This window comes from Cibotium barometz, chromosome 34, assembly GCF_041138505.1.
Source record: "Cibotium barometz isolate CiBa-2024 chromosome 34, ASM4113850v1, whole genome shotgun sequence".
Taxonomy (NCBI): Eukaryota; Viridiplantae; Streptophyta; class Polypodiopsida; order Cyatheales; family Cibotiaceae; genus Cibotium; species Cibotium barometz.
This window is the reverse complement of record NC_141079.1, coordinates 12985325-13013035: the sequence shown is the minus strand read 5'-3', so window position 1 is coordinate 13013035 and position 27711 is coordinate 12985325. Positions and strand designations below refer to the sequence as shown.

The window sequence follows — 27711 nt, the reverse complement described above, 5'->3', positions numbered from 1 at the left end:
ATGGGTGTGTATGTGTGTGTTGCTTTGCTCACATATATACTGTTCTACATCTTCACCTCTTCAATCTGCTTTGGGTGTTGGTAAAATGCAGTAACCCTCTACGATTCCGCATTACATCCCCGCCATTGCCGATTCTCTGCAGAGCTTGGATTCGACCCTGGCTATGGTGGCACACAGGTTTGTTAAGGAGAACCTCCATCATCAACATCATCATCATCATCATCAACAACATCGCCATCGCCATCGCCTTCTCTGTCAGGTACAAACCCTTCAGCGCCATCTCCACCTTGTTAAGATCCCTTTTCCTGCCCTCCCAGATCGCCTTCTGCTCTGTTTTTCTGCAAGATCAAACCGCTCCTGATCAAAACCCTAACCCTGCTTGTGATCAGATTAGGTATCCCCTCCATAGCTGTTTCTGCACTGCTGCCATTGCTGCTGTCCTTTGCCGTTGCATTGTGTTCTGATACATAACCTTTTACTCTCACCCACCTTATATTATATGCCATCCATGATTGCAACCATAGCGTCTTGCCCTACTCTACCAGGATTTGCCCTCTGCTAGGATTTGCCTCCCTGCTATGCCCTGCTAGGGTTTGTGCAGAAATAAAGAAGGCCACTTCTCCCTCAAAATACATCCTTTTTTGAGGCTAGAGTTTCTCAGCATCATCATCATCAGTTGGACACAGCAACATGGAAGAAGAGAGTGCAGGAAACAATAATGCTGATAGGAGACCTGCAGGGGAAGACGAAGGCAGTTCTGCCCCCATCCCAGAAAGGGTAACTTTAACATCCCACTTCCTTTCTTTGATCACGCTTCTTTCTCAAAAATAGCATGGTAGCCATGGCATGGAAAGCACATCCGCATGCCATGCCATGTACCCCCTTTTTTGTGTTGCCCTTGACCCTCATGTTTGGCTATCCTTTTCAGGTTCAAGTAGGTAACTCGCCTGTGTACAGAATCGATCGGAAGCTCGGAAAAGGGGGTTTTGGTCAAGTTTATGTAGGCCGTCGAATACGCAATGTAACGGAGCGGTCTGGTCCTCATGCAGCGGAGGTGAGAATGCTCAACACAAACATTTTTTTCTTTGGTTTCTTATGCTCCATGCCTTTCATTGTGGTTGTGACTTTTGGCATGCCATGGAGGCCTTGCCTGCATCTCTCCATAGGCATGTGGATACACACACACACACACACACACACACACCACACACACACACACACACACACATATGAATAGGGATGTTGTATCCCATAATGTGTTCTCTCTGTTGATGTATGTTGTGGCATGCATCTGTGCTATGTTGTGGCATGTATCTTGTGCTCTATGTGAGTACATGCCATGAAGACAGGTGTGCACTCTTATGCTTCATTGGCATTTATTGAATATCGAACTTGTGCCAGGTTGCTCTGAAATTTGAGCACCGTAACAGCAAAGGCTGTAACAGCGGTCCGCCGTACGAGTGGCAAGTTTACAAGTATTTACCTTTTGAATCCCTTCTTTTGCATCATTGTTCTGTATAGTTTAGCAAAATTTGTGCTGTGTGTAATCCCGTTTAAATCTGTGTTCTAATGCAGTGCACTTAATGGCTGCTATGGTGTCCCTCATGTGCATTTCAAAGGCCGTCAAGGTGACTTCTATATAATGGTAAGGTCGAAGTTTATTAGTAACTTGTGGACACTGCTGGCATTGCATTGTATGAGTAAGAGAATATCCGTTGGATTCATGTGCAGGTCATGGATATGCTAGGACCCAGTTTGTGGGACGTGTGGAATTCCTCAAACCAGTCGTAAGTGCCTGGGCATTCCCAAAGTTTTCTTACATTTTCAGGTTTGCAGTCTGACATGGCATGGGGTTCGCTCTGAGCAGGATGTCTACAGAGATGGTGGCGTGCATTGCGGTTGAAGCCCTCTCTATTTTGGAGAAAATGCATGCAAAGGGGTAATGCTGTAATTTTGTTTCAAATTTTTGATTAGCATTCCAAAAGCATGATCAGCAGTCTAAAAAGCACGTCTCTTGCAGATATGTACATGGAGACGTGAAGCCTGAGAATTTTTTGCTTGGGCACCCTGGCTCAGTAGATGAAAAGAAGCTGTTTCTTGTAGACCTTGGTCTTGGTAAGGATGCTTTTTTTAATCTTCTGCTAGTTCTAATTGCATACAGTACCCCCTCAAGCCCTGCTCTGTATAGTATTTTACTTTTTTTTAACTGTGTCTACTGATTTTTTTTGACAGCTTCAAAATGGAGGGATGTTGCCACTGGACGACACATCGAATATGATCAGAGACCGGATGTTTTCAGGTAGCTTTGAGTTCCTATTTGTATGTGATGGCAAAAAGTTTACAGCAGCAACATGTGTTCTGATTGGATTTTGTATTTCTAAGCCACAAGTTTGTATGTGATACCCCTTTGTCATTGCAGGGGAACTGTGAGATATGCGAGCGTCCATGCCCATCTTGGCCGCACTGGAAGCAGGAGAGACGACCTAGAATCTCTGGCCTACACACTGGTTTTTTTGCTTCGTGGGCGCCTTCCCTGGCAGGGGTTTCAGGTTTGAAATTTTCTGCTCTGAGTGGCATCTCTCTTTGATGTACAGCTTTGCCCGAGTCAAAGAGCTTTAAACAGTCAGGACTTAGCTGAACATTTCCTTGTTTCAGGGAGAGAACAAGGGGTTTCAGGTCTGCAAGAAGAAGATGGGCACATCTTCAGATGCTCTCTGTTGCCTGTGTCCTGCTCCTTTTAAGCAGTTCCTAGACACTGTGGTCAACATGAAGTTCGATGAGGAACCTGATTACGCGAAATTGATCAGTATCTTTGATGCGGTTCTTAGCCCAAACCCTGCTGTCAGACCCATACTTACTGATGGTGCCCAGAAGGTGTGTAGTGTTGACTAGGCTATGTCATATCTGGCTGTGATTTTTTGCGCGCTTTTAACATAAGCAAGCTTTTATTTCCAGGCTGGTCAAAAGCGGTCCAGGATGTCTGTGGATGCAACTGAGGATGACCAACCAAGAAAGAAGATTCGCCTTGGAATGCCAGCAACTCAGTGGATTACTGTTTACAACTTCCGCAAGACAATGAAGCAACGGTATCTTGACTTTCTGATGTGGTCCCCAGTGAGATCATCGGCATAGTTGATTGTCTGCATGTACTTTTGGATGCTACATTGTGACAAGTCAGCTGGGGGCATCACCCCCCTTTGCAGAGTATTTATTTCACTGGTGTGGAGCCCAAATGCTGACATGTGATTGGGGATGTGAAGACCTCAGCATGTTCAAGGCAAAGGCAAGAAATTGGTGTGAAGGGCCTGCTAAGCTTTGTGAACTGCAGGGCTGCATACGGAGGCTGACTTTCCCGCCAGCCCCTGAGCCAAAGGAAAACCACAAAATTCACCTCCACATGCCATGTGGCTCAACCCTAGAGACTCCCTATTATCCCAGATGCACTTGGCATCAATGAGGCATACTCCTTTTAGAAGCAAGAAGGGAGGCTCATTCCCTCATCTAGAGTTGGGGGGAAGAAAGTCCTGCGCTAAAGCCTTCCTAGATCTTCAGGTGTCTGCTAGGCGTGCTTCCGACGCTGTGACACCTAAGCTCAAGTGGCCATCTTTGTGTCCAGGGAACTGTCTCAGGCACCTAGACCAAGCTCTGGGTGCTTGGCTCTTTGTTGTGGATAATCCCCCATTCCCAAGCTTGTAGATCTTTCATTGTCCTGGGTGTCTTGGTGTTCTGCACGGCAGGACCACATGAAATCTAGGGAATTGTTGAGGCTGGTGACATAGGCAACCCTAGTGCTCTGTATACCTGCTGTGTGGGAGATCCCTTTGCTCTAAATATCTCCATGAAAAGCATGCATGGCTCTACAACGCAAAGCTGTTTCTCCTCCAGTGAGTGTACTTTCAACATGGCCGGCCTAAGTAGGAACTATGGCCAAAGCTCTTCCTCACCAAAGAAAGAATCCGGAAGCTCTGATACCAATGTAAGGACCTCTTGAGACAAAACCCTAACACTAGAAATCAGCATTCATGCAAAAATGTGATGAAGAGGAAGAAGATAAAGGGACCTCTCCGAAAAGATGAAGACCCAAAAATGTGATGAAGAGGAAGAAGATAAAGGGACCTCTCCGAAAAGATGAAGACCCTAGCATGGCATGCTTAGTTTAACTACCCAACCATTATGTATACCGGTGACCCCGGGGATCCGATTTGAATCTTTACCGCATACACCATACTCACGTGTGTCTTTGTTGGCACCCCGTAGTGCACACCACTGGCCTACAACCGTCACCCATGAACGTTGCATGTTCACAGTTTATCTCGATGTGCAATCGTATATTGGTACCGCCATTGGGTCCCATGCACTACCGGTTTGTTCCATGCTTTCCCAACGTGTCCCACACTTTGTCAATGTGTCCATGCTATTCTAGTATGTACTAGTAAGGGTCGTAAAAAGGATAAGGACTCTCTCATACGATTGTGAAAGTCAAGGAGATAGAAAAAATATGTATATTTTTAACTTGGAATATACCAAAAAAAATATATTTAGCCCTATGACATAACTTATAAGCGACCACACAAAGTTCACCATGTTAGATGCAACTGAAAATACATGGCTTACCCAATCAAGCTGCCCTTGTAAAAACCGTTCCACTCAATAGAGCAAGGGGAGGAAGATATGCAAGAAATATTGAGCACAGAGTAAAAAGTGTGCTTCTTTGTGAGCTCTACAGAGAAAACGTACATAAAGTACAAAAGAAAATTACCCCTCGAAGACCTCCACAGGGCCCAAGGACACCAAAGAGCACACGGGGATTTCACAGGCGCACTATCACTGGCCAACTGGTACTTATACCGTCGAGAAACATGCAGGGAACTGCCCCTGGAAAACGCGCATGGAAAATGAAAGAATGTGCACAAGCGGAAACAATGAACATGAGAGAGAGAGAGAAAGATTGCAAGCAAGAACTGAGCTTTATTAGCTTGAGGTTACAGAGTACAAGAGCCAGTAAATAGGGCAGAAATGATACGTTGGAATGAATAAGGGAGCAACTCTTATATACTAGTGAAGGAAGCAGTCGGCTGTAGGAAAACAGGCTGACAGCTCCACGACACCAGAAAAGATGTAATATTTTAACACCCCCTCTGCATCTTGAAGTGTGCAAAAAAGTCAGAAGAAAGCTGATGACGAAGGTGCGACCATGGACACCTTAGCATGGCTAGTACTGAGTACACCTTGGAAAATGCACATGTCAGCTTGTTGTCTTTAGAAAACATAATGCCACTGTAAAGAGCAAAAGAAAATCAGCTTGGCTCCAAACTCAAAGTAGAACTGTGAACCACATCACATCTAATAACCTTGAACAAATGAACATGGAACACATCCTGTCCATAGTCTTTGCTAACCAATAGTTATGGAACTCATCCGAACCATGAAGGAAACTTGGTTGATCCTGGAACTCATTCGGACCATCAAGTGAACTTGCTTGTCTTTATACTTGGAACTCTGACACGGGTCCCATGCTCCAGATTTATAAGAGAGCTTTTAAAAGCTCCCTCACGCGCCCACAAGCTGTTTCTGGAAGACAACACGCGGGGGATGCCCTTAGGATCAGAGCAGGACACCAGTCATGTTCTCTCTAGACTGTAAGGCCTTGGGAGAGCTGGGGTTATCACTAGATGAGTCAGTGTCAGTGTCATGTGACTTGTCTTTGCCCTTCTTGGAAGACTTGCCCACCGACTCCGAACTTTCTTCTACGTTGTCGAGAGTGCCTGATCAGGTCCAATAGGCAATGAAACTTTCAATTTCCGTTGAGAAACTAGGATGGATTCCTCTTCCAAGAGGAGAGTACACAGATCATCAAACTCGAGGGAACGTGTTGTGATTTGAACCCGCAAAGCTCGGGAAACCATGTCATAATCTGCAAGAAGCTCGATGAGGAGGAGAGCAACTAAGTGAGAAGAGGTCAGGGCAGTATCCATTGCCACTAATTGGTCATGAATTACCTTAACCTTTATCACAAATGACCGCATGGAAGTCCCTGCTGTAAACTCCAGAGAAAAGAGCTGACCCAATAGGTTGACAGACCCCATTGTAGAGTCCCGTGCATATAGGTCTGTGAGCTTTCTCCAAACAGAAGGAGCACAATCCAATGTTTGCACGGCAGGGGAGATCTCTGGTGAGATGGCTCGTACAAGTGTAGAGTGAGCTTTTGAGTCTTGATTCTCCCAAGCTGCAAGTTCGGTGAGAGAGGCATCCTCCTGGTCTTGAGTCCACTTCTTAGAGCTGGTAGGGCGTTCGGGCTTTCGTTCGTGGCCCTGAACAATCTCCCAGAGACCCTCGTGTGTGAACCAGACCTTCATCTGTAGCTTCCAGTGATCATAGTTTGTACCATTGAGCTTGTCCTCCTTGTTCGTGCAGGGGGGGGGACCCATGTCTGCCTCAAAGAAGCTATGTCTCAAACAACCTCTGTAGCTAAGCAATCCACGTGCTTTCTCAAGCACCTTTCCACAGGATCCAACTAGGGACTAATAATACACCTACAGTCTAGGCGCAGCTCCCAAACCCATCCAAGGTTATTTGGGGTGCTTGTTTGGGGTGTGCAACCCAAGGGTGGCATGTCCCAGGAAGATTTGCCTCTACCCTTAGTGTGGTCCAATACATGCATATCATCCCGTAATGTGTCTGGCATGAACCCAAACCTAACTAAGCTGTCTCTTAACCATCCGGCCACATAAGAGAGAGAGATCAGAAAGTTAACATCTTTATTATGTAGCAAGAGGCTTCTACAAGACCTCCCTTGGGTGTCCCAACGTGTTCAGTCGGGCGTCCGTGCTACTCTACAACAAAGCGGCTTCTCATAAATGGGGGCCTTACAATGTGGATCTAGTTACTACATGTGTAGTCAGTCATGACGAGGGTGGAGCATTGATTTCCAACATCCATAGTCGTAAGCAGTTATGCCAAAATGTCTCGTTGTGAGATAAAGTTGTAGTTTTTGAATCTTAGAAATAGGGAGAAATGATGATAAATCACCTAAATAGTGAGTATGGGTAGCACATTCAGGGTTGCATCACTTGGAATCGGGGTCTACCGCCCCAAAGCAAGCAGCATTGGCTCACTTACAAAGTCTTATTCTTTTTTTGTGGGGTGGGGTGTTGTGGGCCCTATCTTGGCTGGAGGGAACAGAGGATGAGCTTGATAAAGTTGCACAATGCGGAAGAAAAACATAGCAGAGGGGGAGAGTGGTAGAGAGAGAGAGAGAGAGAGAGAGAGAGAGAGAGAGAGAGTGGCAATACCAGCCGGCAGATGGGTAAAGAACAAGTGCTTGTGAATTGGATGATTACAAGTGAGGAGTGGAGGCATTTATAAAGGAGCTATGTAGCTGGCTGACTAGCATCATGAAGCTGGCTGACTGCCCCACGACTAGCATAAATCAATATAAAACATGAGATAAATGTCCAACTCAATACAAGGTCAAGTTCCCATTCAACACATGAGATGCACATATTTGAACACACCCTTTGCAGCTCATAGTGTGCAAAAGTTTGAAGAAGATAAGTTGATGAAGATGTAATGTCACATGCACGCCCATACCATGGCTAATCTTCAGCATGAACTAGCTTAATCCCTAATTAGTTAGCAGTCAAGTAGCATCAGACGCATTACCATCTGCAGGACCATCACCTTGGTCAAGTAGCATAAGCATTAGGACCATCACCTTGGTCTATAGCATCATCAGCATAGGCAGCACATCATCAGAAGAATCATCTACATCATCATCAGCATGACAGCCTATGAAGGAGGTTATGGGGACTGCCGGCTGGCAGCAGGGGCTCCATATAGCAGTCGGCTGAGTGGCCAGCAGGTGTGGACAGGCAGAAGGTACAACACAACATTTATGACGTGTCCGACATCATTATATGCTGGCCGACTGCAGCCTCAACAGAATATATAAGCATTGCATCAGTTTCAACATTCCACAAGTAATAGTTTCATCATCATTCATTCATGGCAGTAGTAGGGCATAAGTAGAAGGGCTAAGGGTCAGCCCATAGGCTGACCACAAGCTTGATTCATGTACAAGCATCAGTTACCTTTTTGTACCATATGAATAAAGAAAACCTGACACCTAATCTCTCTCTTCTTCTCTCTCCTCTGTGTCTTAATCTCATGTTAACTAGCATCAATGTTCTTAAGTATGCTTAGGACTGTGGGTCAGGACAGCAAGGCTTCCGCGCATGCAACATTGGTATCAGAGTGGAAGCCTTGTTGTACTGATCCACATCCCTAAGCATACTTAAGAACATTGATGCTAATTAACATGAGATTAAGGCACAGAGGAGAGAGAGATTAGGTGTCAGGTTTTCTTTATTCATATGGTACAAAAAGGTAACTGATGCTTGTACATGAATCAGGCTTGTGGTCAGCCTATGGGCTGGCCCTTAGCCCTTCTACTTATGCTCTACTACTGCCATGAATGAATGATGATGAAACTATGGCTTGTGGAATGCTGAAACTGATGCAATGCTTATATATTCTACTGAGGCTGCAGTTGGCCAGCATATAATGCCGTTGGCCACTTCTGTTGGACACACACGTCATACATGCTGCGTTTGTACCTTCTGCCCTGTCCACACCTGCTGGCCACTCAGCCGACTGCTGTAAGCCTGTATGACGCCCCTGCTGCCAGTCGACAGGCCCCATAACCTCCTTCATGGGCTGTCATGACGATGTAGATGATTCTTTTGATGATGTGCTGTCTATGTTGATGATGCTATAGACCAAGGTGATGGTCTTGATGCTTATGCTGCTGATGGTAATGCTGTTGATGCTACTCATGTTGATGAGAATGCTTATTTGATGCTACTTGACTGCCAACTAATCAAGGATTAAGCTAGTTCATGTTGAAGATTAGCCATGGCATGGGCGTGCACATGACATGTAACCATGGACACTCCAGTATTGCAGATACCAGATACAGGTTGGAAAGGGTCCGTGGGCATAGTTACCACGGAACGGGAACATTCCGGGAACATCGGATGTTGGAACAGGAGCAGGAACGGGAACGGGAGCGGATCGGGAACGTCGCGGAACGCCACGTCATATGACATGTCAGCATATGACATAAAATGACAAAACATTTAAAATATCCAAGATTAAACTTTAAAGTCTTAAACATTAAAGGTAGGTTGCACCCTCGGGGCGGCGTGGAGGAGAATCAGTAGCACGTGGCAGTACCTGCGAATACAACCGACTGTCAATGTTCAAAACGATGGAGAAGCATCCAGCGATATCCAAATAGAAACTGAAAAGAAAGTACATCGCATGTGGATATATAGAAACTGAAAAAGAAAGTACATCGCATGACAAGTACAAAACTAGCCTCAAGGGCCAAGGTAACTGGCGAGTCAAAGACTAGTCATCAGCAAGTGGGATCTCATCCTCCTGTCCAGGCTGTCCCTCAATCTGCTCATCCTCATGCTGCTCCACATCATCCTCTCCCTCTGGCTGATCCTCTCCATCATTGTCATCAAGATCAAGGCAAAATCCAATAAATGGCTCTGGAGTACACTCAGCCCTAAACTTGTTAAGCAAACGCAAGTTTGCATTAACAAATACAAGGTCATTTGCCTTCTGGACACCAAGCCTGTTCCTCTTCTTGCTTGCAATGTTCCCAAAACTGCTCCATAAGCGCTCACATGGCGAGGAGCTAGCACCCTGGCTAAGCACTCGAATGGCCAATCTTTGCAGCAATGGTATATCTGCCCCATAATCCTCCCACCACCGTGCACTGGATATCTTAAACCTATCATTCTATGCATCCTGCAAAGCGAAGAGGCCTCTCTTTTGTCGATAGAAGGAAAGGTCTTCACGAACCCTCCTCCTATCATCTGCACTGGGTACAAGCTTCCTCAAGATATCCTCCCAACCCTGCACAACCTCTGCATCTGTCTCTTGTCCTTTTCCTTGAAATTCTGGATCCACCACAAATGCAGCAGCCTCTAATGCAGAGTGATACTCTGTCCACCTGCCTGTCGCAAGACGAGATAGCTCCTGTCTCCTACCCCCATCCAAAGTCTGTAGAGATAGGATTCTCTCAATCATCCTGTCCATCTCCTCATACACCTTGCTAATGCAAGGCTCATCTCCATCAAGAAGCCTCAACATAAGAATGATTGGCCGCACAACCTGCAACAATACCTCAACAGTGTCCCAAAAAGTGTCATCAAGAACAATGGACCTGCATCGAATACCTGCCACTGAGGTACGCTCTCGCCATGCATCCCACTCCTCACAAACTACAAGCTGCCTCAAATGATTCTTCACTTCAAAAAGACGCTTTAGCATAAGGAAATTATATGCAAAGCGTGTATCTGAATACTTTAAGAGATCCTTTGGGGATCTCTGTCGAAATACAGCCAAAATGTAGTGGTGGCGAGTGATAAATGAAACAATGTGATTGCCCATTTCAATAGAAGGCTCCACCCACTGCATCTTACCAATATCTTTGAGGAGATTGTTGAGCCCATGTGACATGCAAGGAGTGAAGCAAATATGTGGGTACCTATCCTCAATGATCCTCCCTGCTGCCCTGTTTGAGTTCTCTCCATCAGAAACAAACTGGATGACATTATTGGGACCCACGTAATCAATGGCTTCACTCCAAATATTTGCTAATCTCTCTGCAGTTTTGCCCGCCTCTGAATTGTCAATAGCTTTAATAAAAAAGCTACATCCTCTGGAGTACGCAAGGATACCTTGAATGGAGCGGCTCCTAGTGTCACTCCAACCATCACCCATGATAGTGACGCCACATCTACCCCATACATCCTGAATGGGTCCCAAGGCATCCTCTATGGCCGTCCTCTCTGTGGCTAGAAGTGTAGTGCGCAATGCCTCGGATGAGGGTGGAGCATAGCCAGGTCCGAAAGAAGCAATCTCCTTCACCATATCTGCAAAGTCTGGGTTGCGGGACTTTACCAAAGGAACATCTGCAGCATAAAAAAACCGTGCCACTGATGCATCTACTTGTGCCCTCCTCCCAGGGTGCCATGATGCCACAAGACTAGCCTGCACTGGACCTCGTGAAGCTTGGGTTTGGGAAGCATTTGTTCCATGTGCGGATGGCTGTGGAGCAGCCCCAAATAATGGGGTAGATGCACTCGCTGAAGATGCCACGCCTGCAGGTGTAGCTGATGATGATGTACCTTGAGGATCAAGAACAGAGGGCCGACTCCCTGCTGCATCAAGTCTATCTGCAAGTGCCTGCACTCGCTGAAGATGCCACGCCTGCAGGTGTAGCTGATGATGATGTACCTCGAGGATCAAGAACAGAGGGCCGACTCCCTGCTGCATCTAGTCTATCTGCAAGTGCCTGCAATCGTATGATATCTGCTCCTGACACTGTAGGGCAAACAGAAATGCCTTTGCCTCTAACCCCCAACAAATGGGCTCGCACATGATCCGTGCCTCCAGTCTTAATGGATCCACAAAAGTGGCACTTCCACTTGCGTGACCCTCCTCCTCTTGCACTATCATATCTGGACACAAGATCCACCTCATTCCACCAAGGGGATCTGTTTTTTGCATCTATGCCATGAGGAGGTGCCATTGAAATTGATAAATGGCTGAAAATTAAAAAAACATGCAAAATGCCCTTGCATGAGACATAAGTAAAGTGTCCACAAAGTGGAAAAAAACGCAGCAAACTAGAATCTCCAAAATCCAATGTTCATTGCGTAAATTTTAAATCTTACCTGCGCAAGACTCGAGTGCCACCCGAGCAAAAGAAGGGGCCAACTTGCCAAGGCCCAAGAGCCTAGAGGAGGGGCCAAGCGGAGGTAGGGAGTGTGTGCACTGTGGGGCAGCCAAGGCTCAAGGTAGGTAGTAGGTGGAATGGAGAGTGTGGGGCAGCCAAGAGGAAGGGTGGAGTGGTAGGGAGAGCACTCAAGCAGCAGGCTCAGCTAACGAAACAGGCGCAGCAGTGAAAAAGAGCCGTACGCTGGATAAAAACAGCCGCCGGCGACTTAGCGAAAGTGCACTTTTTCCGGAACGCCTGGAACGTGCGTTCCGCCCTAGCGTTCCGGCGTTCCGACACGCGTTCCGCCACGTTCCCCGGCAAGTGCGCCGTTTCGGCTCCCGTTTCCACGTTCCAGGCACGCCTTGCGCTTCGGAGCGGCGTTCCGGCGTTCCAGGAAGGCGGAACGCCGTTCCGCGGTAACTATGTCCGTGGGCCAACCTGACTTCTCGAAACAAAAAATGCTACCGTGAACAACAAAGAAATCCCCTTGGCTCCAGGTATAGAATTATGAGTCTGTAGAAAACACCTCTCCCATCATCCCCCAATAGTAGAAGGTGAACACATCACGTCTCAAAAGACTTTGAACAATGAACTTGGAACTCATCCACTCCACAATCTCTGTCACACCAAGCAATAGACTTGGAATGCACCCAGTCCATAGCTCCGGTTGTTGAAATGAACTTGTCTGATCAGGTATTTTACCTGCTTGGAATTCCGACAGACTAGTCCTATGCAGTCCCCTCTCCTGCCCACAAGCCTCCTTTGGTTGGAAGCACACGGGGGGAAACTATCTCTATAATTATAGAAGCTGACCATCCAAGTCATCCCTGGCTTTTGTAGCCTTGGGGGCACTAGAAGTATCACTAGAATTATGTGAGTCATCATCTTGTATATGATCATTGCCCTTCTTTGAAAACTTGGCACTAGCCTTGGTTTACCTTTGGTCTTGCAATCCTTGGCCAAGTGACCCTTCTTTCCACAAGAGTAGCTACGACTCCGTCTTGTCTTTTGCACTGTAACAAGTGCCTGATCTTGTCTACTAGGAGGGAACATTATCTTCCCCGGAGAAACAAGGACAGATTCCTCCTCCAAGAGGGGATCCATATCCATGACAATAGCAAACCTCCGCAAGCAAGCCTTTGTGCCATCGATGATCTCAGCACTCCACCAATCGCCAGCACTTCTCCAACAGAACAAGGCACGAGTATCAAACAGCCCCCTCTCAAAATTGAGAGAAAGGGGCTCGACAGTTGCAAAGAGTCCACCAAAAATACTCCGAGAAACACATGGTGAGTACTATTGCATGCAAATTCAGCCATGTGCAACCACTCATGCCTGCATTTTATAGTGATGATAGTATGTACATCTTGATACATGCATAGAGAAAACACTGTTTCAGCAGCATCTCTCTCTCTTCTCTGATCATCTTTGCGTTTTGCACAGTTCTTAAGACAGGCAGGTTTTCCACATGTTACATTGGTATCAGAGCCTGATCGAAGTCCTAGAGGTGCTGATTTAGTGCAGATTTGGAAAACACACAGTACAAAGGTGGTTGTTTTTGGTCTGGATGGAAAAACGCACCCAATTGGTTCTCCAACATCATGTATCTCGATGGTGCCAGAATGAGGGCAGCCATGCGGTATACAGCCCCTAGGTGGGTATCATGGGGTATGAAGCCCCTAGATGCTTAGCTTGGCATCCACCATGGTACAAGGATGAGGGGAGGAACAAGGGGTTGTAGGTTTCCAAGAAGGGATCTAGCTCTCAGCCCAAGAAAGGTACAAGTTTTCAGCCCAAGGAGGGGACAATAGAACAGGTGCACATTTTCTCAATGCGGAACAGAGCATTAGAGGTTGGAGCAATCCAAGGTTGTAGCATAAGGTTTTCAAGACATCCAAGGTCAGTTGAATTCTTGTCATCAAGCTTAGCAGTAGGGGATGATCATGTGGACATGCTTAGTCCCTAGTTTTAGGTCGTGATTAGGCACCTTTTTGGGGCAGTAAACAGCTAGGGTTAAAGGTAGGTATTTTACCCAAGGTAGTTAGAAGAAGCTTGAGAACACAAGCTAGCAGTTTGGCATTTTACTGGTATCTTGGCATTTATTTGTCCAAGGACCTGGTTGACATCAGTCCATCTAGCCGACTATAGCATAGGGGTATTTAAGAGCCTGTAAGTAGGCAAGTTCAGTTCTTGTTGTATTCATCTGATCCCTGCTTTTCTTTTGGAGGCCATGTTGGCTAGGATCTATGTACATCTTGATACATATATGAATCCCCTAGATGCTTAGCTTGTCATCCATGGTGTGGAGAGGAACAAGGGATTGTAGGTTTCCAAGCTTTGCCCAAGAAAGGTACAAGTTTTCAGCCCAAGGAGGGGACACGAAGAAGAGGTGCAGATTTCTCAATGCGGAACATAGCATTAGAGATTGGAGCAATCCAAGGTTGCAGTAGAAGGTTTCCAAGACAATATCCAAGTGGTCAAGAGTGCCTCGAGTTTTGGAAATAGGATGCCAAGGATGGAGCCCACATGCAATAAAGGGATGATGTAAGTCCTCAAAAGGCGAGGCGTTGATGGGTAAGATGATGAAGGCAATCTTCCTTGAACAATAGGGGCGGATAACGAGTGAAAAATGTTTGTTCATTAATTTTCTGTGAGGCATAATAAGAAAACCTTAGAATTACTAAGGATATTATTAAACTTTTGAATTTCCAACTGTTGCTTATTTCCAACGGTTGCAATCTGTCGAGCGGATGGCTGCGAGCGAGGGGGCTGCTAGCCAGTTTGCGATTTATTCTTTGCATTCTAATTGGGCCAACATTAATTGGACGCCGGCTGTCAATTGGATTCCCGTCATCAAGCTTAGTACGAGGGGATGCCACATGCACAACATGTGGACATGCTTAATCCCCAGTTCTAGGCTGTTTTTAGGCACCTTTTTTGGGGCAGTACCCAACTAGGGTTAAAGGTAGGTATTTTACCCAAGGCAGTAAGAACAAGCTGGTAGTTTGGCATTTTACTGGTTTTTTGGTATTTATTTGTCAAAGGACTTGGTTGACTGCAGCATATGGGGTATTTAGGAGCCTATAAATAGGCAAGTTTAGTTCTTATTGTATCCATTTGATCGTGGTAGGTGGGAGTGGTCTTAGGCTTAGGTGTTTTTCTTTTGGAGGCCATGTTGGCTAGGATCTATGTACATCTTGATACATATATACAGAAAACACTGTTTTAACAACATCTCTCTCTCTTCTCTCTGATCATCTTTGCGTTGTGCACAGTTCTTAAGACAGGCAGTTCTTTTGCATGTTAACAGGATGTGTGAGAACTCGACCCTGTGCACAAAAAGTGAACCATCCAAACGAGAGATCAAGAGGTGTAACGTATGGCTCTGCGGGGGGAGATGAGCACATGAAGGGACAGGAGACCAGTTGCTTGGGCTACAGTTGCTGCTGCTGTCTGAGGGGTCTCAAGCACCTCACCCAATCACCGGCAAAAGCCCATGGTATTCCTTGGGAAGTTATGTGAAACAAGTTCTTGGAAGCCGGTCACAGCAGCTAACAAATCAGGACATGGCAAGAATAATAGTTTTTATTGAGGAAAGTACGTGTGCACCGCGGCGGGGCTTCTTTGTGAAACTCTCTTTGCCAAGGCGACTGCATTCAACTCTATCCAGATGTAATTATAACTGGATATGGTGATCCAGTCCTTTTTGTGAAACTCTCTTTGCCAAGGCGATGCATTCAACTCTATCCAGATGTGATTATAACTGGATATGGTGATCCAGCCCTTTTTGCCAATTAGAACAGCTTCAGGAGATCCCAGGCTTGCTTCCGGCGAGCATGGTGACCTCCAAGGATGTTACCGAAGATGACCAGATGGCAGTCCGCATCCAAAAATTGGTATTTGAGGGCAGGCTCGGTCGAGGTAGGTTGACGATTGCCATGGAGTCTTCATGACTCATTCCCCCACTGGAACTAGGAGTGGACATGAGAGGTTAAGGCAGCAAGGAAGAGGGCTTAGGTGGGGAAGAGGATGGCATACACGAAACGGATGCCCAGGGGTGGGGGTGCTGTGCAAGGCAGGAAGGGAGAGGAGAGGGAGCATGCTGGAAGTGGGGGGAGGGGTGGTGTGTGGAGGAAGAGGACACAAGGGGAGTGGCATGTTGCTGCTTAACGGGGGAGCTCCAACTGCTCTTGAAGCTGAGGTTTTAATCCACTCGTCTGTTTACATTTTCATATTTTAATGGTTCTATATGTATGATTTTATGAAGTGCTGTTGCAGTTGTATTTTATGTTTTGATCAATTTTCGTGCTTATCGGAAAGGAGGCTGCTGCTAACTAACTCAGATTGAGGGTGGTTCTCAGTATCAAGATATTGTGAACTTCTGGTCTAGCATTGCTTAAGGACTTCAAGCTACGTGTAGCAATCGGTGATTGAAAGTTTGGTTATAGGCAGTTTCTGGCTATGATATCTCATGTAAAGCTATTTGCACAAAAGGAAGAAGCACCTTGTGACACACCTTGCCCCACAGAGTGTTCAGAGAAAGGCAAGTTTCAGAGGCGGGCAGCTTCCTTCCAGGACGGGCTGCACAAGGAGCAAGCTGTTGACAGGTGCAGGGGCGGGCAAGTCAGGTCGGACAGTGCTGGCGTAGTAGGCAGGTTGGACAGTTCCCGCGGGGAGGGGGGGGGGGCTCGGCATCAGACATGAACCCCGGGGGTGGGGCGCTACGCACTAATGCTCAGCCTTAGTGTTTGGGAAATTTTGAGCAAAAAAGCTTGTCCTAAAGCAGCCAATAGTCCGAAACTACTGAATTGTATTACGTAGAAGAAAAGGTATTACATCTGAATTTCAAGTACAAGAGAAGATTGTGAATGTTGACAACAATTCACAGTCTAGCGCTTGGCCAGCCGTTGCACCAAAGAGTTTCTTTGTAGGCTTTAACTCTGAGAGAATGCACATGATAATGATGATTTTCCCATGCATGACCCGCTAGTGCTGGGCGGCCTGTTCTGAGGACTGCGCACGACTTGTTTACACCTGGCTGACCTTTTGTCCACTGACTGACTGCCGCATGGCATCTGTGGTGGCTGTGCCTGCCTTTCCCTTGGCCAGCCCTTGCATGAAAGAGTTTCTTTGTAGGCTTTAACGGTAAGAGAAAGCACATGATAATGATGATTCTCCCATGCATGTATAAATAGCACCTGTTAATGCTGGGCAGCCTGTTCTGAGGACTGCCCACGACTTGTTTCCACCTGGCCGACCTTTTGTCCACTGACTGACTGCTGCATGGCATCTGCGATGGCTGTGCCGGCCCACTTGCTCATGCACCTGTTGCCCGACTCCTACAGGCCAGCTACGTGTACCTACAGGTGAGGTGTGTCATCAAGGCATAAGAGGAACCTTTGTTAGTGGCCCACAGCCATTCTCTAGCATGCTTGTGCTCGGAGCATTTGCTCACAGTAGTAATAGAGCATACAATAGTTTGAATGTCTATGAGTGCTTTTGAATCAATAAAATTCTTCCATTGCATCTTTTCTATGTGCTAATCATTTGCACTTCAACACATCAGCCTCACATTCACCATTAGAGCTTAGTTTCTCTAATTTTTTTTCTTTTCTAGCTACTACTTTAGTTATGGTTACCTGATTAGTGTTAGCCTTTAACGTCAAGGGAGTACTATTTTAAAAAGGTTTCTTTTTCAGCCTAGTTTATTTATTCCTGCTGTGGAGCACCACTTTGTTGCTTCAGCAAAAGATATTTAAGAGCATGTGTATGTGTGGAGGATCAGTCTACTTGGCTGGTTGACTAATTGGCTTCCAGGATCGGGATTAGGACTATCACAGGCTGCAGTTTTGTGGTGAAGAGGATGAGTGGAACTTTGAGCATTGTAACTTGTTCATGGTCTTGTGAGTCACTTAGAGTGTCCTCATTCGAGCCAACATGAGCAATGATGCTCTGGCTGTTGTGAACGTCACCCATGGAGTTTCCATGGGAAACATGGATACCTTCCCCATTCTCAGGTTCCATATTCCTCTTATAGATCATATGGTTCTATTCCCAACTCTCAATTATCTAGCCCGTCTCATGGGCATGAACATTTGAAATCTATGTTCAAAAGGGAGTAGGCCTAGATGTTGAAAATGTTGAAGCTGCCCGATTTCAATGGGAAGATGGATGGTGAGATAACCACTGATTGGCTAGGGAGATGTCAGCCGCCCTCATTGTAGCAGGTGGTTTGGAGACATTCTAGTTTTATATTGTCTAGACAACATTGACACGCACAAGTCTCGTTTGGCTATGTTTGGGAACCTTGTCATGGGCAAGCTGATGACCTACCACTTTGCTTTTTTAGGAAGCTGTCGCTTAGGACCAAAGATGTCACATGCATCACCTATGTGCATGCCATGTGGACATGGTCCCAACAATCAACCGGATTAAGGGTGAGTTTGGGGGAGATCAGGCAGCCAAAAAGGTGCACAAGGTGGGTGTCTAAGTGTGGAGCCACTTGACACAGTTGGCACACAATTGGTAGGTGGCCAGTTGAAAAGTATCTTTATGGGGCTGTGCTGGATGGCCGACAGAACAAGACACTCAACCAACAAGTCCTAGACCACCTACCAACCCTACAGGTGCATATAACGTTGGATGTAGGGTTTAGGGTGCATCTCCACTTGTGAGCCTCCTTGAGGGGACATTTGTAGAGTGTTATATTTATGGGCATGTGAACAGTCTCTTAATTAAGTGTAAGGTTAGTGTGAATACACTCTAGTGCACGTACTTTTAGGCTAGGTCCAGAGCCTATATAAAGGACCCTCATGTAACATTATTTACAAGTGTTGTCAAGCTAAAGCAAGTTCCCTTGAGCTCTCTCTCTCTCTCTCTCTCTCTCTCTCTCTCGTGCAAGAGTGTGTGTTCATGTAATCAAGTGTTTCTCTCTCTTCTTTTCTCTCTTTAGTGTGCATTTTCTAATATGGTGTCAGAGCTTTGGCTTTGAGCTGTCTTGGTGTGTGTTGTTGCTCTTTAACACGAAGAATCGACTTCTATTCATCTCGTGCCACTGCAAACGCACATCCATTGTGAAAAGTAAAGATCTGGAGTTGTTGCTCGCAAGCTGTGGAAGGAGGGCCAGAGAAGAGTCTCACATCTAGGTCGAGAAGTAGACTTATCATTGAGGACGACAAAGATGCTATTGATGAAGGAGAAGTAGTTGGCCCACAGTTGATTGCAGATTGGGAGGAGTGTGATGCTCAAGTCTTTGCCTTGATTATCATGACCATGTCGGATTCCCTGATTCCACTCATTCAAATGCAAGAGTCATATGCAGAGGCGTGGAGAATTTTGCAAGGATAGTTTGAGATGAAGAGCCTCACCAATGTTATCAACTTGGAAAGTCAGCTACATGGTTTGTCTCTTAATGAAGGTGACTGTAGTTTGTCGTTTCTTACATTACTGAGGTGAAGGACTTTCGGGACAAGTTGGTGGCCTTTGACTCCAAAGTTGATTGGCACGTACGCTCTTGAGCAAGTTGCCTCTTCCTTATTATAGTTTTGTCGCTTCTTTGGCAATTGGGCATAGGGATAAAGCCTCTTGATTTTGAGGACGTCTCAGTACTGGTACTTGAAGCAGAGATGAGGAACTAAAGGTTTGAGTAGGGAGGTAAAGGTGAGGAGCAAGCTTTTGTTGCACCATTTTGCACAAAGAAAGGAGAGAAGGATAAGTCAAAGTCAAAGGTGAAGTGTTGGTATTGTGATAAGGAGGGTGTCACCGGCCTTTGTATTTTGACATCCAAGGAACCATGAACAAAGGAGAACGCTAAAGGTTTATATTCCATTGTTGCAAGGAATTGAGTATTCCAAAACTGGAGGGTTGTTGTCCAAGTTATATCCCAAAGGAGCAACTTTGAGATTGAACAACACTAAATCTTTTGTATAAGAGTCGTGGGACTAGCCATCTCATGGAGGCACTGTTTATCAATGAAGGAAATTGGAATTGAGTACATGGATATGAAGTCCAACATAGTCAGACACTGACATGGGTAGTTGGACTATAGTAGTAACTGGTGTAAAAACCAAGAAATTGGTGTCAAAACCAAGGAATTGTTCATTTGATTCATGCTTGTGAGCATATGTGTATGTGCCGTGTCAAGGGTTGGGGACACTCCGTTAAATCCAAGGACTAGCATGTGTGCAGGTGTTTGTGTCTTCCGACACATAATGGGTGCATGTTGATCTTGACAGGAAGAGAATCATGCTGGGAAACTCTCTCTTGAAGACAAATCTAGAGGTGCAAGGGGTGAGAGTATTTGTCAGAGAGGTCAACCCCAAGGTCACATTGTGTGAAGGGTAAAAACTGTGAGGGCAAGATGCTCCTTGAAGCCAATCACAAGAGAAGAGGACATTCCACATGAAGAACAATGTTTCAAGAGCGAGAGAGAGAAGAGCTAGGTCCACAACAAGAGAAAAGCAAGGAAAAGCTAAGACAAAGCTAGATTGATCAGTCAAGGATAACTCTTTAATAAGTTGGGGGATATCACAAAAGCATCACAATACAGGTTGTTGACATGCAAAAACGCAACACAACGTCTCCACCCAAAATTTTTTTTTGGGAAAAAAGTAACGTGTTGTTGATGATGTGGCACTGCTACGTGGCAGGATAGTAGCACATGGCAACCTTAGGTTTGGAATGATGCGACCAGCTTTTGGAAAGCAAAATATTAAAAGATTTTCAAATACTAAAAAAAGGAGCTTTTATTATTAATCTATAAGTGAGTTATAAAGTGCTTTTCTCAAGTGCTTTTGGGCAAGAACTATAAATTCAGCTATTCTATCATTGTTTAAAGAGAGCTCCTAGCTCTCATACTCAAGAGTCCTCCAACAGGTTTTATCTAATATGACTTGGAAGGGGGGGAGGGGGGGGTCAGCCCAAGGCTATTACCACCCCTAGTGTGGTGTCTTCTCTCTCTACTCCCTCTTTTGTTTATTTTCAGATTTTCTCAAGGTTTTATGCGTGAATTTGTTGTTTTCTTAAAGATAAGCTAAGTACCCGTTGCATAGCTCTTACGAAGGCCTGTTACAAGGGCCACACCATGAAGGTCTGTGAGGTGAAGAAAAAGGACAAGACCCAACGTAAAGCAACGAAGGCAGCATCTAGTTCTTCATGAGATGATGACAACAAGGCCTTAGAGGTGGTTGCTAATGCGGTAGCATCTAGTTCTTCATGAGATGATGACAACAAGGCCTTAGAGGTGGTTGCTAATGCGGTAGCAGCTATCGTGTTGGCTTCGACGGATGCAATGACATGTGTCGATGTTGATTGGTCTCTCTAGTCTTGAGTTGGCCTTTTACATCTCTTTGGATCCAGAGGGAGATGTGGAAGGAAGATGGAGATTGATTCTCCCATGTTATGTGGATGGGGTCTTCATCGGCAACATCAGCGTGCACACTGGTGCTGAGGAGATCTAGGGTCGCAACACCTGGATTGGTCATGGGCCGCTCCCAAAGGACCGGTCATTGTCTTCTTTGGAGGATTGGAGTTGTTTATCATGATCTAAGGCAGCAGGTCAGATTTGGATAGCTCATCTGGGAGATGATGTGCAATGAGGTATGAACTCTGGAGTAGAGGGAAAAGTTTTTCACTTATACGGCATCATTGGGCGCGGAGATGAGAGGGAGAGTTGGATGTAGGGTTTACGGTGCATCTCCACTTGGGAGCCTCCTTGAGGGGACATTGGAGTGCATACGTATAGTGTTATATTTATGGGCATGTGAATAGTCTCTTGATTAAGTGTAATGTTAGTATGAATACACTTTAGTGCACACTGCACGCACTTTGAGGCTAGGTCCAATGCCTATATAAAGGACCCTCATGTAACATTATTGACAATTGCAATCAACCCGAAGCAAGTTCCCTTGTTCTCTCTCTGTCTCTCTTGTGCAAGAGTGTGTGTTCATGTAATCAAGTGTATGTCTCTCTCTCTCCTCTTCTCTTCCATTGACTACGTTTTCTAATATATAAGAGGTGGGTAAGGGACATATGAGAGTATTTAGTGCCAATTTCGCAAAGTCAAAGTCATGTGCAACAAGAAATAGCCCCAATGTGTAGATCTTAGATCAACAATAGCTAGCATGATCTCTCTGATTGCTATTTGTGTAGCATGTGATATGTGTTGGTATAGATAGCTAGGCTTTTGAATGAAGCCATCATTCATGTTTTGGCAATATATAGTCGATCGGTCCATTTTATGGTATTCTTATTGATTGGTAGCATGATGTGATTAGCATTAATTAGCCTTTAACAAGGTATAATTAGGACATAATCAACCACGCTTCCGCTTAGCAATTGGTTTCAGGGCATAACTCTTTTCTAGGGAATCGTTTTAGTATCAGGGCATAGCTCTTTTCTAGAGGGAGTCATGCATGCATGTAGCTTAGGTTGTGAACCATAACTGCTAGGGAGAGTCTAGGCAAGTCTAGGTCTAGTAGTAGTCGACAAGTTTACTTTTTTCTTCATGGAAGGCATAAAAGGAGATTTCGAGACTTTTTCTAGGACAAGTAAAAGACTTGAGAGATTGGAGTAGATGATCAAGACTTATATCTCGAGGTGCACGAGTCTAAAAGAAAGGATTCAAGTGGGATGATTGTTTTTAGAAGTTTTGGATCGAGCTAGGGGCTAGCCACTAAGGTTTGACCCCCATAGACCGATGCCAATCTTTCGGCCTGCCGATCTATGCTCTGCCACATGCGTAGTCGGAGTCTTGCTCGAACTCTGACCAATAGTGAGGTTATGACAACAATAACCCATGTTTCACGTATGTAGTGTCCATTGCTGCTTTAAATAACCATCTTGTTATAAATAGCCAGTACACATGGATTTATCAATAATAATCTTAGCCGCTTGTATTAGCCTTCTTTCTTCTAATCCGAGGGCTTTCCTAACCTTGTCGGATTAGGCTACTAATCTCGAGGGTTAGTACCAGGTACATAACATATTAGGTGGGCTAACTTGAAAGTTAGTGTCCTTTAGGTGGGAGTTTGGTTGTGTCAAGGCCGGATCGGGAAGGAATTGATCACTCTCGACTTAATCTTATGTCTAAAGGGGGTCTTGTATGGAGTGTATCTTGGTGGTATGGGGTGCTAGGATCCACTACATCTAGGGTTTTTGGATACATCTATATGTGGATTTTTGGACTGAGAGAGTGGCAAATTTGAGAAATCAATTATAGGAAGGAAGGAAAAATGAGTCTGTGGATTGCAAATGCTCGAAGAGTGTTATGTTGTTGTTTGGTATTTGCAACTATGTTTGGGTCTATATGTTTTGGTTAGAGCAATTATGCTTTGCCAGATGTGAGGTGAATCTTTTCCAGCTTCTTAGAGACGGTTCTGATGGATCTTGGCGTATGTAAGGGATTGTTGTGTTCCTCATGACTGTGGTTCTAGTTGGCCTGTTCTTAGTTCCATTGAGATAGTTGTAGGAACAATGGCCATATATTTAGTGGGTTCTTATAGCAGAGTTGTGAGCGGAAAATGCATGAATGGTGAACCAGATTATGGAGTTAGTTGTTAGATGTAGTTTAAGTTTCTCTTGTTTATTTCCAAGGCTTGAAATGTCTTTGACTTGAGAGACAGTGGCTAGTTTATAGCATAGGTTTCCCAGTTTTCTTTCTTAGACATTTTTTTTCCAAGAGTGGAAATGTTCAAGGAGGGGAAGTATGTTATGTACCTAGTACTAATCTTAGGGGTTAGTGGCCTAATCCGGGAGGGTTAGGGGAGCTTTGGGATTAGGAGAAAGTAGGATAATACAGGCGGCTAAGGTTATTATTAATAAATCCATGTGTACTGGCTATTTGTAACACGATCGTTATTTATAGCAGTAGTGGTCACTATATAAGTGAAACATGGGTTATTAATGTCATAACCTCACTATTGGTCAGAGTTCGACCAAGTCTTTGGCTACGCATCTGGCAAAGCACGTATTGGGTGGTTCGAAGCATAGAACGTACAGTTGGGAGGTGAGCTAGGAGATCCATGGGGTTGTAATAGAAGAGGCAGAGGAGGGTGATGCAGGGCAGGAAGAGGATGGTCATAGAGGAGATGCCTCTGTCTCGGCTCTCTTTACTTCTGGGGTTAATGCAGATCGAAAGATTGCAGGATTACATCATGCTGACGTGTGTTTCTTGAGATTCATGTGAGAGTTCAACAGCCAGGTAAACAATCCACAATTGAAGCACATGCTAGACATAGAGTTTATGCATGGGTGGGCAGAGCTTTGGGAGTTTCTCGATTGGGGAAACCCTAGAAAGCAGTAGTAGGGCGAGAAGGTTTTCAGTCATGTATGTTTGAAGGAATTTTCAATGCAGGGACAGTAGGACACGTACCTTCACCACATACGAAAGCAGAGTTCATTGCAGAATCTGTCAAGGCAATAGCTCCAATTTTTCTTACGTAAATCAGTGTTCCCTCCCTTGAGTATGTTCCTCAGGAGTGTGTCCATAGCAAGGGCTGGTTGCGTAATATAAATACGAAGTTGCCGGATGTTGGTCTGAGCATGCATAGACAAGTGAGTATAGGTGGATACAGGTTCTTGTCAAAGTTTCTGCTTTGCAGCCTCTTTATTTGTGGCATCTTCATCCGTCTTACTGCTTTGGATTTTCATAGAGAGTTGGAGATCCATCTGTGTAGGCGCAGTGGTGGATGGGTATGCTTTAGTGACTTTGGAATAGAGTCTATCAGTAGAGTTCTTTTTTGCAAGAGGTCTCCCAACTTGTACAAGAGATTTGGCATCAGTGGAAGGGACTTCTTTAGGAGGTGCTTGAGCCTTGATCAGATGCTTTGTGAGGAGATAAGAGTTATAGGTACTCATGTTGACAAGATGAGGGTACAATGTAAGCTACTAAGAGGGAGTCAGAGCATTTGTACTCTAATCCAGTACCTTATATAAGAGCCGATTTGAGTTTGTCATTCTTTTTTTGAGTGCACCTTTGGAAGCAATGCAGCTGAGCGCAAGTGCAGGGAGAATGTGACACTCATGTGTCCAGAGTAAACAGGTTCGGGAGAATGTGACACACCTACACCTCACGTGCCCCAAACAGTGTCCAGAGTAAACAGGTTTGGGGTAAACACCCAACTTAGTTTGTTAATTCCTTCAATAGAATGAGTACAACCTCGCCTGCTCAAGCTGGAAATTGGATTGGCTTGAGTAAGGAGTTCACAGCACCAGCAGTTTGGACTCTAGAACCTAGCTGGACATTGCACAAGCTTTTTGCTCCTTGCTGCTATTAGGAGTGCCCAAATGAAAAACTGCAGAAGGAAATCCTCTTTTATTAGGTGTGGTTTATTGGTAGTAGTACTTACTAATAAAGAGATTCCTAGATCCCCTTGTTTGAGCTCTTAGATCTTGACCCAGCCATTTACTTTATACAAAGATTTTTTTCGAGTCCATGTACACCATGTTTAGCCAATGGTTTTTTTAAAGCTCATTTCCTACACTCTCTTGGCCCAACAGGTGCCTTTGTTGCTGCATCTTGTATTGTTCGGTCTGACCTGGCAGGATCTTGCTTCAGTACTCTTTACCTCTTTTGCCATGCAGTGTATGCAAGATGTGTCATATTAATTGAAGACTTTCTTTTACTAAGGGAGATTCTCCATTTAGTGTTTACAGGAGTGGTCTAAATATGTAAAATGTTTCCTGTGTAGAATGTCCATGAATTAACCTAAAATGTATGCGCTATATTTGATGCAGTTACTGATGGAGTCCTAAGCTCTGTGTGGTGCTTGTTGTCATTGAGCAGGTACCATTTCAATGTTGCAGATGCACGCATATATCAGTATGTCCACAAGGGTTATGAAGATGGTCTTTATATCAGCAGTGTGGCTTCCAGTGCAAATCTTTGGGCTCTTATCATGGATGCTGGGACGGGGTTTTCAGGACAAGTATTTGAATTATCTCACTTGTTTCTTCATAAGGTTGGTACGGCTTACACTGTCGAGTTTCTTATCAGTTCGAAAGAAATGACGTTTTCTTACCGAATGCAAGTAGTAACTGATGATATATACAACCGCAGGAATGGATCATGGAACAATGGGAGCAGAAGTACTATATCAGTGCTGTTGCTGGTTCTGACAATGGGAGTGCTTTGGTGGTCATGTCAAAAGGTTTGATTTCTTGTTCTAAATGTTAGCTTAAGTTATCATAATGAGGAAGAGAATGGGCATGCTGGGACGCCAATCACTGTCCGTGCTGTTGACTGGCATAGCCAGCAGAATGCTGGCAGGAATGGGGGGATTGTTGCATGTCGATTTTCTAATGTAATAGGTGTGGGGAGGCTTCCGCATCAGCAAGGCTGGAATAGCTCTGTTGGAGGCGGTGGTTCAGTTCTCAACATGTCAGTATGCGTCAGAATGTAGTCCCAGTGAATTTTGACTGGAATGTTTCCGACCAGCGACTGTGACATCTACTTGAAACAGAGAATCAAATGCATGGCCTGTTGTTAAGAGAGTGGTTTTCACACAAGCGGATTTAGGACATAATCTTTGTGGCATGTATTGTAGGGACACCATTCACCCAACAATCCTATAAAGTGAGCGACTCTTTTCCTTTTAAATGGATAAGCAAGAAATGGCGGGAAGGATTCCATGTTACGTCAATGGCTACGGCTGGAAGCCGGTGGGGTGTTGTGATGTCCCGTAATGCAGGCTTTACAGATCAGGTTAGTTCTATGTTCTTAAAAAAGGTGGTCTCGTCTGATCAAAATATCGAAAATTGTCTTAAAATCTCTCTCAAATCCATGTGTATTGATGTGTTTTGTGACATTGCCCTGCCAAGGTTGTGGAACTTGATTTTTTGTATCCAAGTGAGGGCATACATCGCCGTTGGGATACTGGCTACCGCATCACTGCTACTGCTGCTACGTCAGACCAGGCTGCCTTTGTGCTTAGTGTACCACGAAAGAAATTGACCGATGAAACTCAGGAAACTTTGCGAACCTCAGCATTTCCAAGCACACATGTCAAGGTTGATTATGATTGTAGCTCTTGAAACATGCTTTAAATTTGCCCAGCTTCTCACTGTTCCTGATGCAGTATTTTTCTGGTTTTCACAGGAAAAGTGGTCCAGAAATCTCTATATTGCATCTGTTTGTTACGGGCGGACTGTATCATAGTGTCATTTGGGACCTGAAGAAGTTCTTAGCATTTGGTTTGTTCGATTATACCACTAGCTGGTGTGGCTCCATAAAGCCTGGGCTTTGCTTATTTTACGTCTGTTAAATTTTATGCAAGAAGCATGTGATATGATGCAAGGGCTTCTTGTAATTTTGCCTCACCTTTGTCTCTGCAGCCTCCATAAGGGGTGCCCAAAACTGTAAAAATGAGAGGGAACTCTAAGGAAGAGGGGTAAGTGGCCAGGTGGAGCCTACTGCAGATGTCACGATCATCACGGGTTTAAACACGAGTTGAACCATACTCAATGATCCCCTTTTTCTGTTTAATGGAAGCGATTTTAATTGCAGCAGCCATAACAGGCCGAAAGTAAGTTTCTCAAAGTTGTTCTCGCAAGTGGAGGAGTCATTGGAGTGTAAACTGGAAGAGTGGAATGTTTGGTTACAGGAGCTGTGGGGTGCAGGGTGTGGAAATCACATTTGAGTTGTTTGGGAAGGGGGAGAGGGGCCTTTTATGTAGAGATATTCAGCTCCCCTTGAGCTCGTTCAGTCTTGCTTTTCAGCCAACTAGATTGGAATGCTTGAGGCAGCAATGGATAAACCGTCCACGCAGGTGCCTTTCCTGTTTACCCTTTTCAGAGGCCTGTTTTGGTTTGCTTCAAGAATGCCTCTATTGAGCTCTCCCTGAACTCTTTCAGTCTTGCTGGCCATCCAACTAGATTGGAATGCTTGAGGCAGCAACGGATGAATCGTCCACGCAGGT

General features: G+C 45.1%; 1 protein-coding gene across 4 annotated transcripts; it reads left to right on the top strand.

Annotated features, from left to right (window-relative positions):
• On the top strand, positions 1 to 27332 carry LOC147618710 (casein kinase 1-like protein HD16). Of its 4 annotated transcripts, XR_015261947.1 has the most exons (18): positions 11 to 259; positions 390 to 777; positions 929 to 1054; positions 1402 to 1475; positions 1576 to 1645; positions 1732 to 1787; positions 1868 to 1939; positions 2021 to 2115; positions 2233 to 2299; positions 2420 to 2549; positions 2656 to 2874; positions 2956 to 3086; positions 25581 to 25755; positions 25854 to 25944; positions 26341 to 26498; positions 26615 to 26803; positions 26892 to 27011; positions 27128 to 27332. XR_015261947.1 is itself a non-coding variant. In XM_086773742.1 (17 exons), exons 2-17 carry the CDS (start codon positions 691 to 693, stop codon positions 26949 to 26951), a joined length of 1800 nt encoding a protein of 599 aa, XP_086629868.1. In that variant the 5' UTR covers positions 11 to 259; positions 390 to 690; the 3' UTR covers positions 26952 to 27332. The 4 variants fall into 4 exon arrangements, 2 of the variants coding, with proteins under 2 accessions (XP_086629867.1, XP_086629868.1); XR_015261946.1 differs by having other exon boundaries at positions 1 to 777; XM_086773742.1 differs by having other exon boundaries at positions 26892 to 27332.
• The last annotated feature ends 379 nt before the right edge of the window (positions 27333 to 27711 follow it).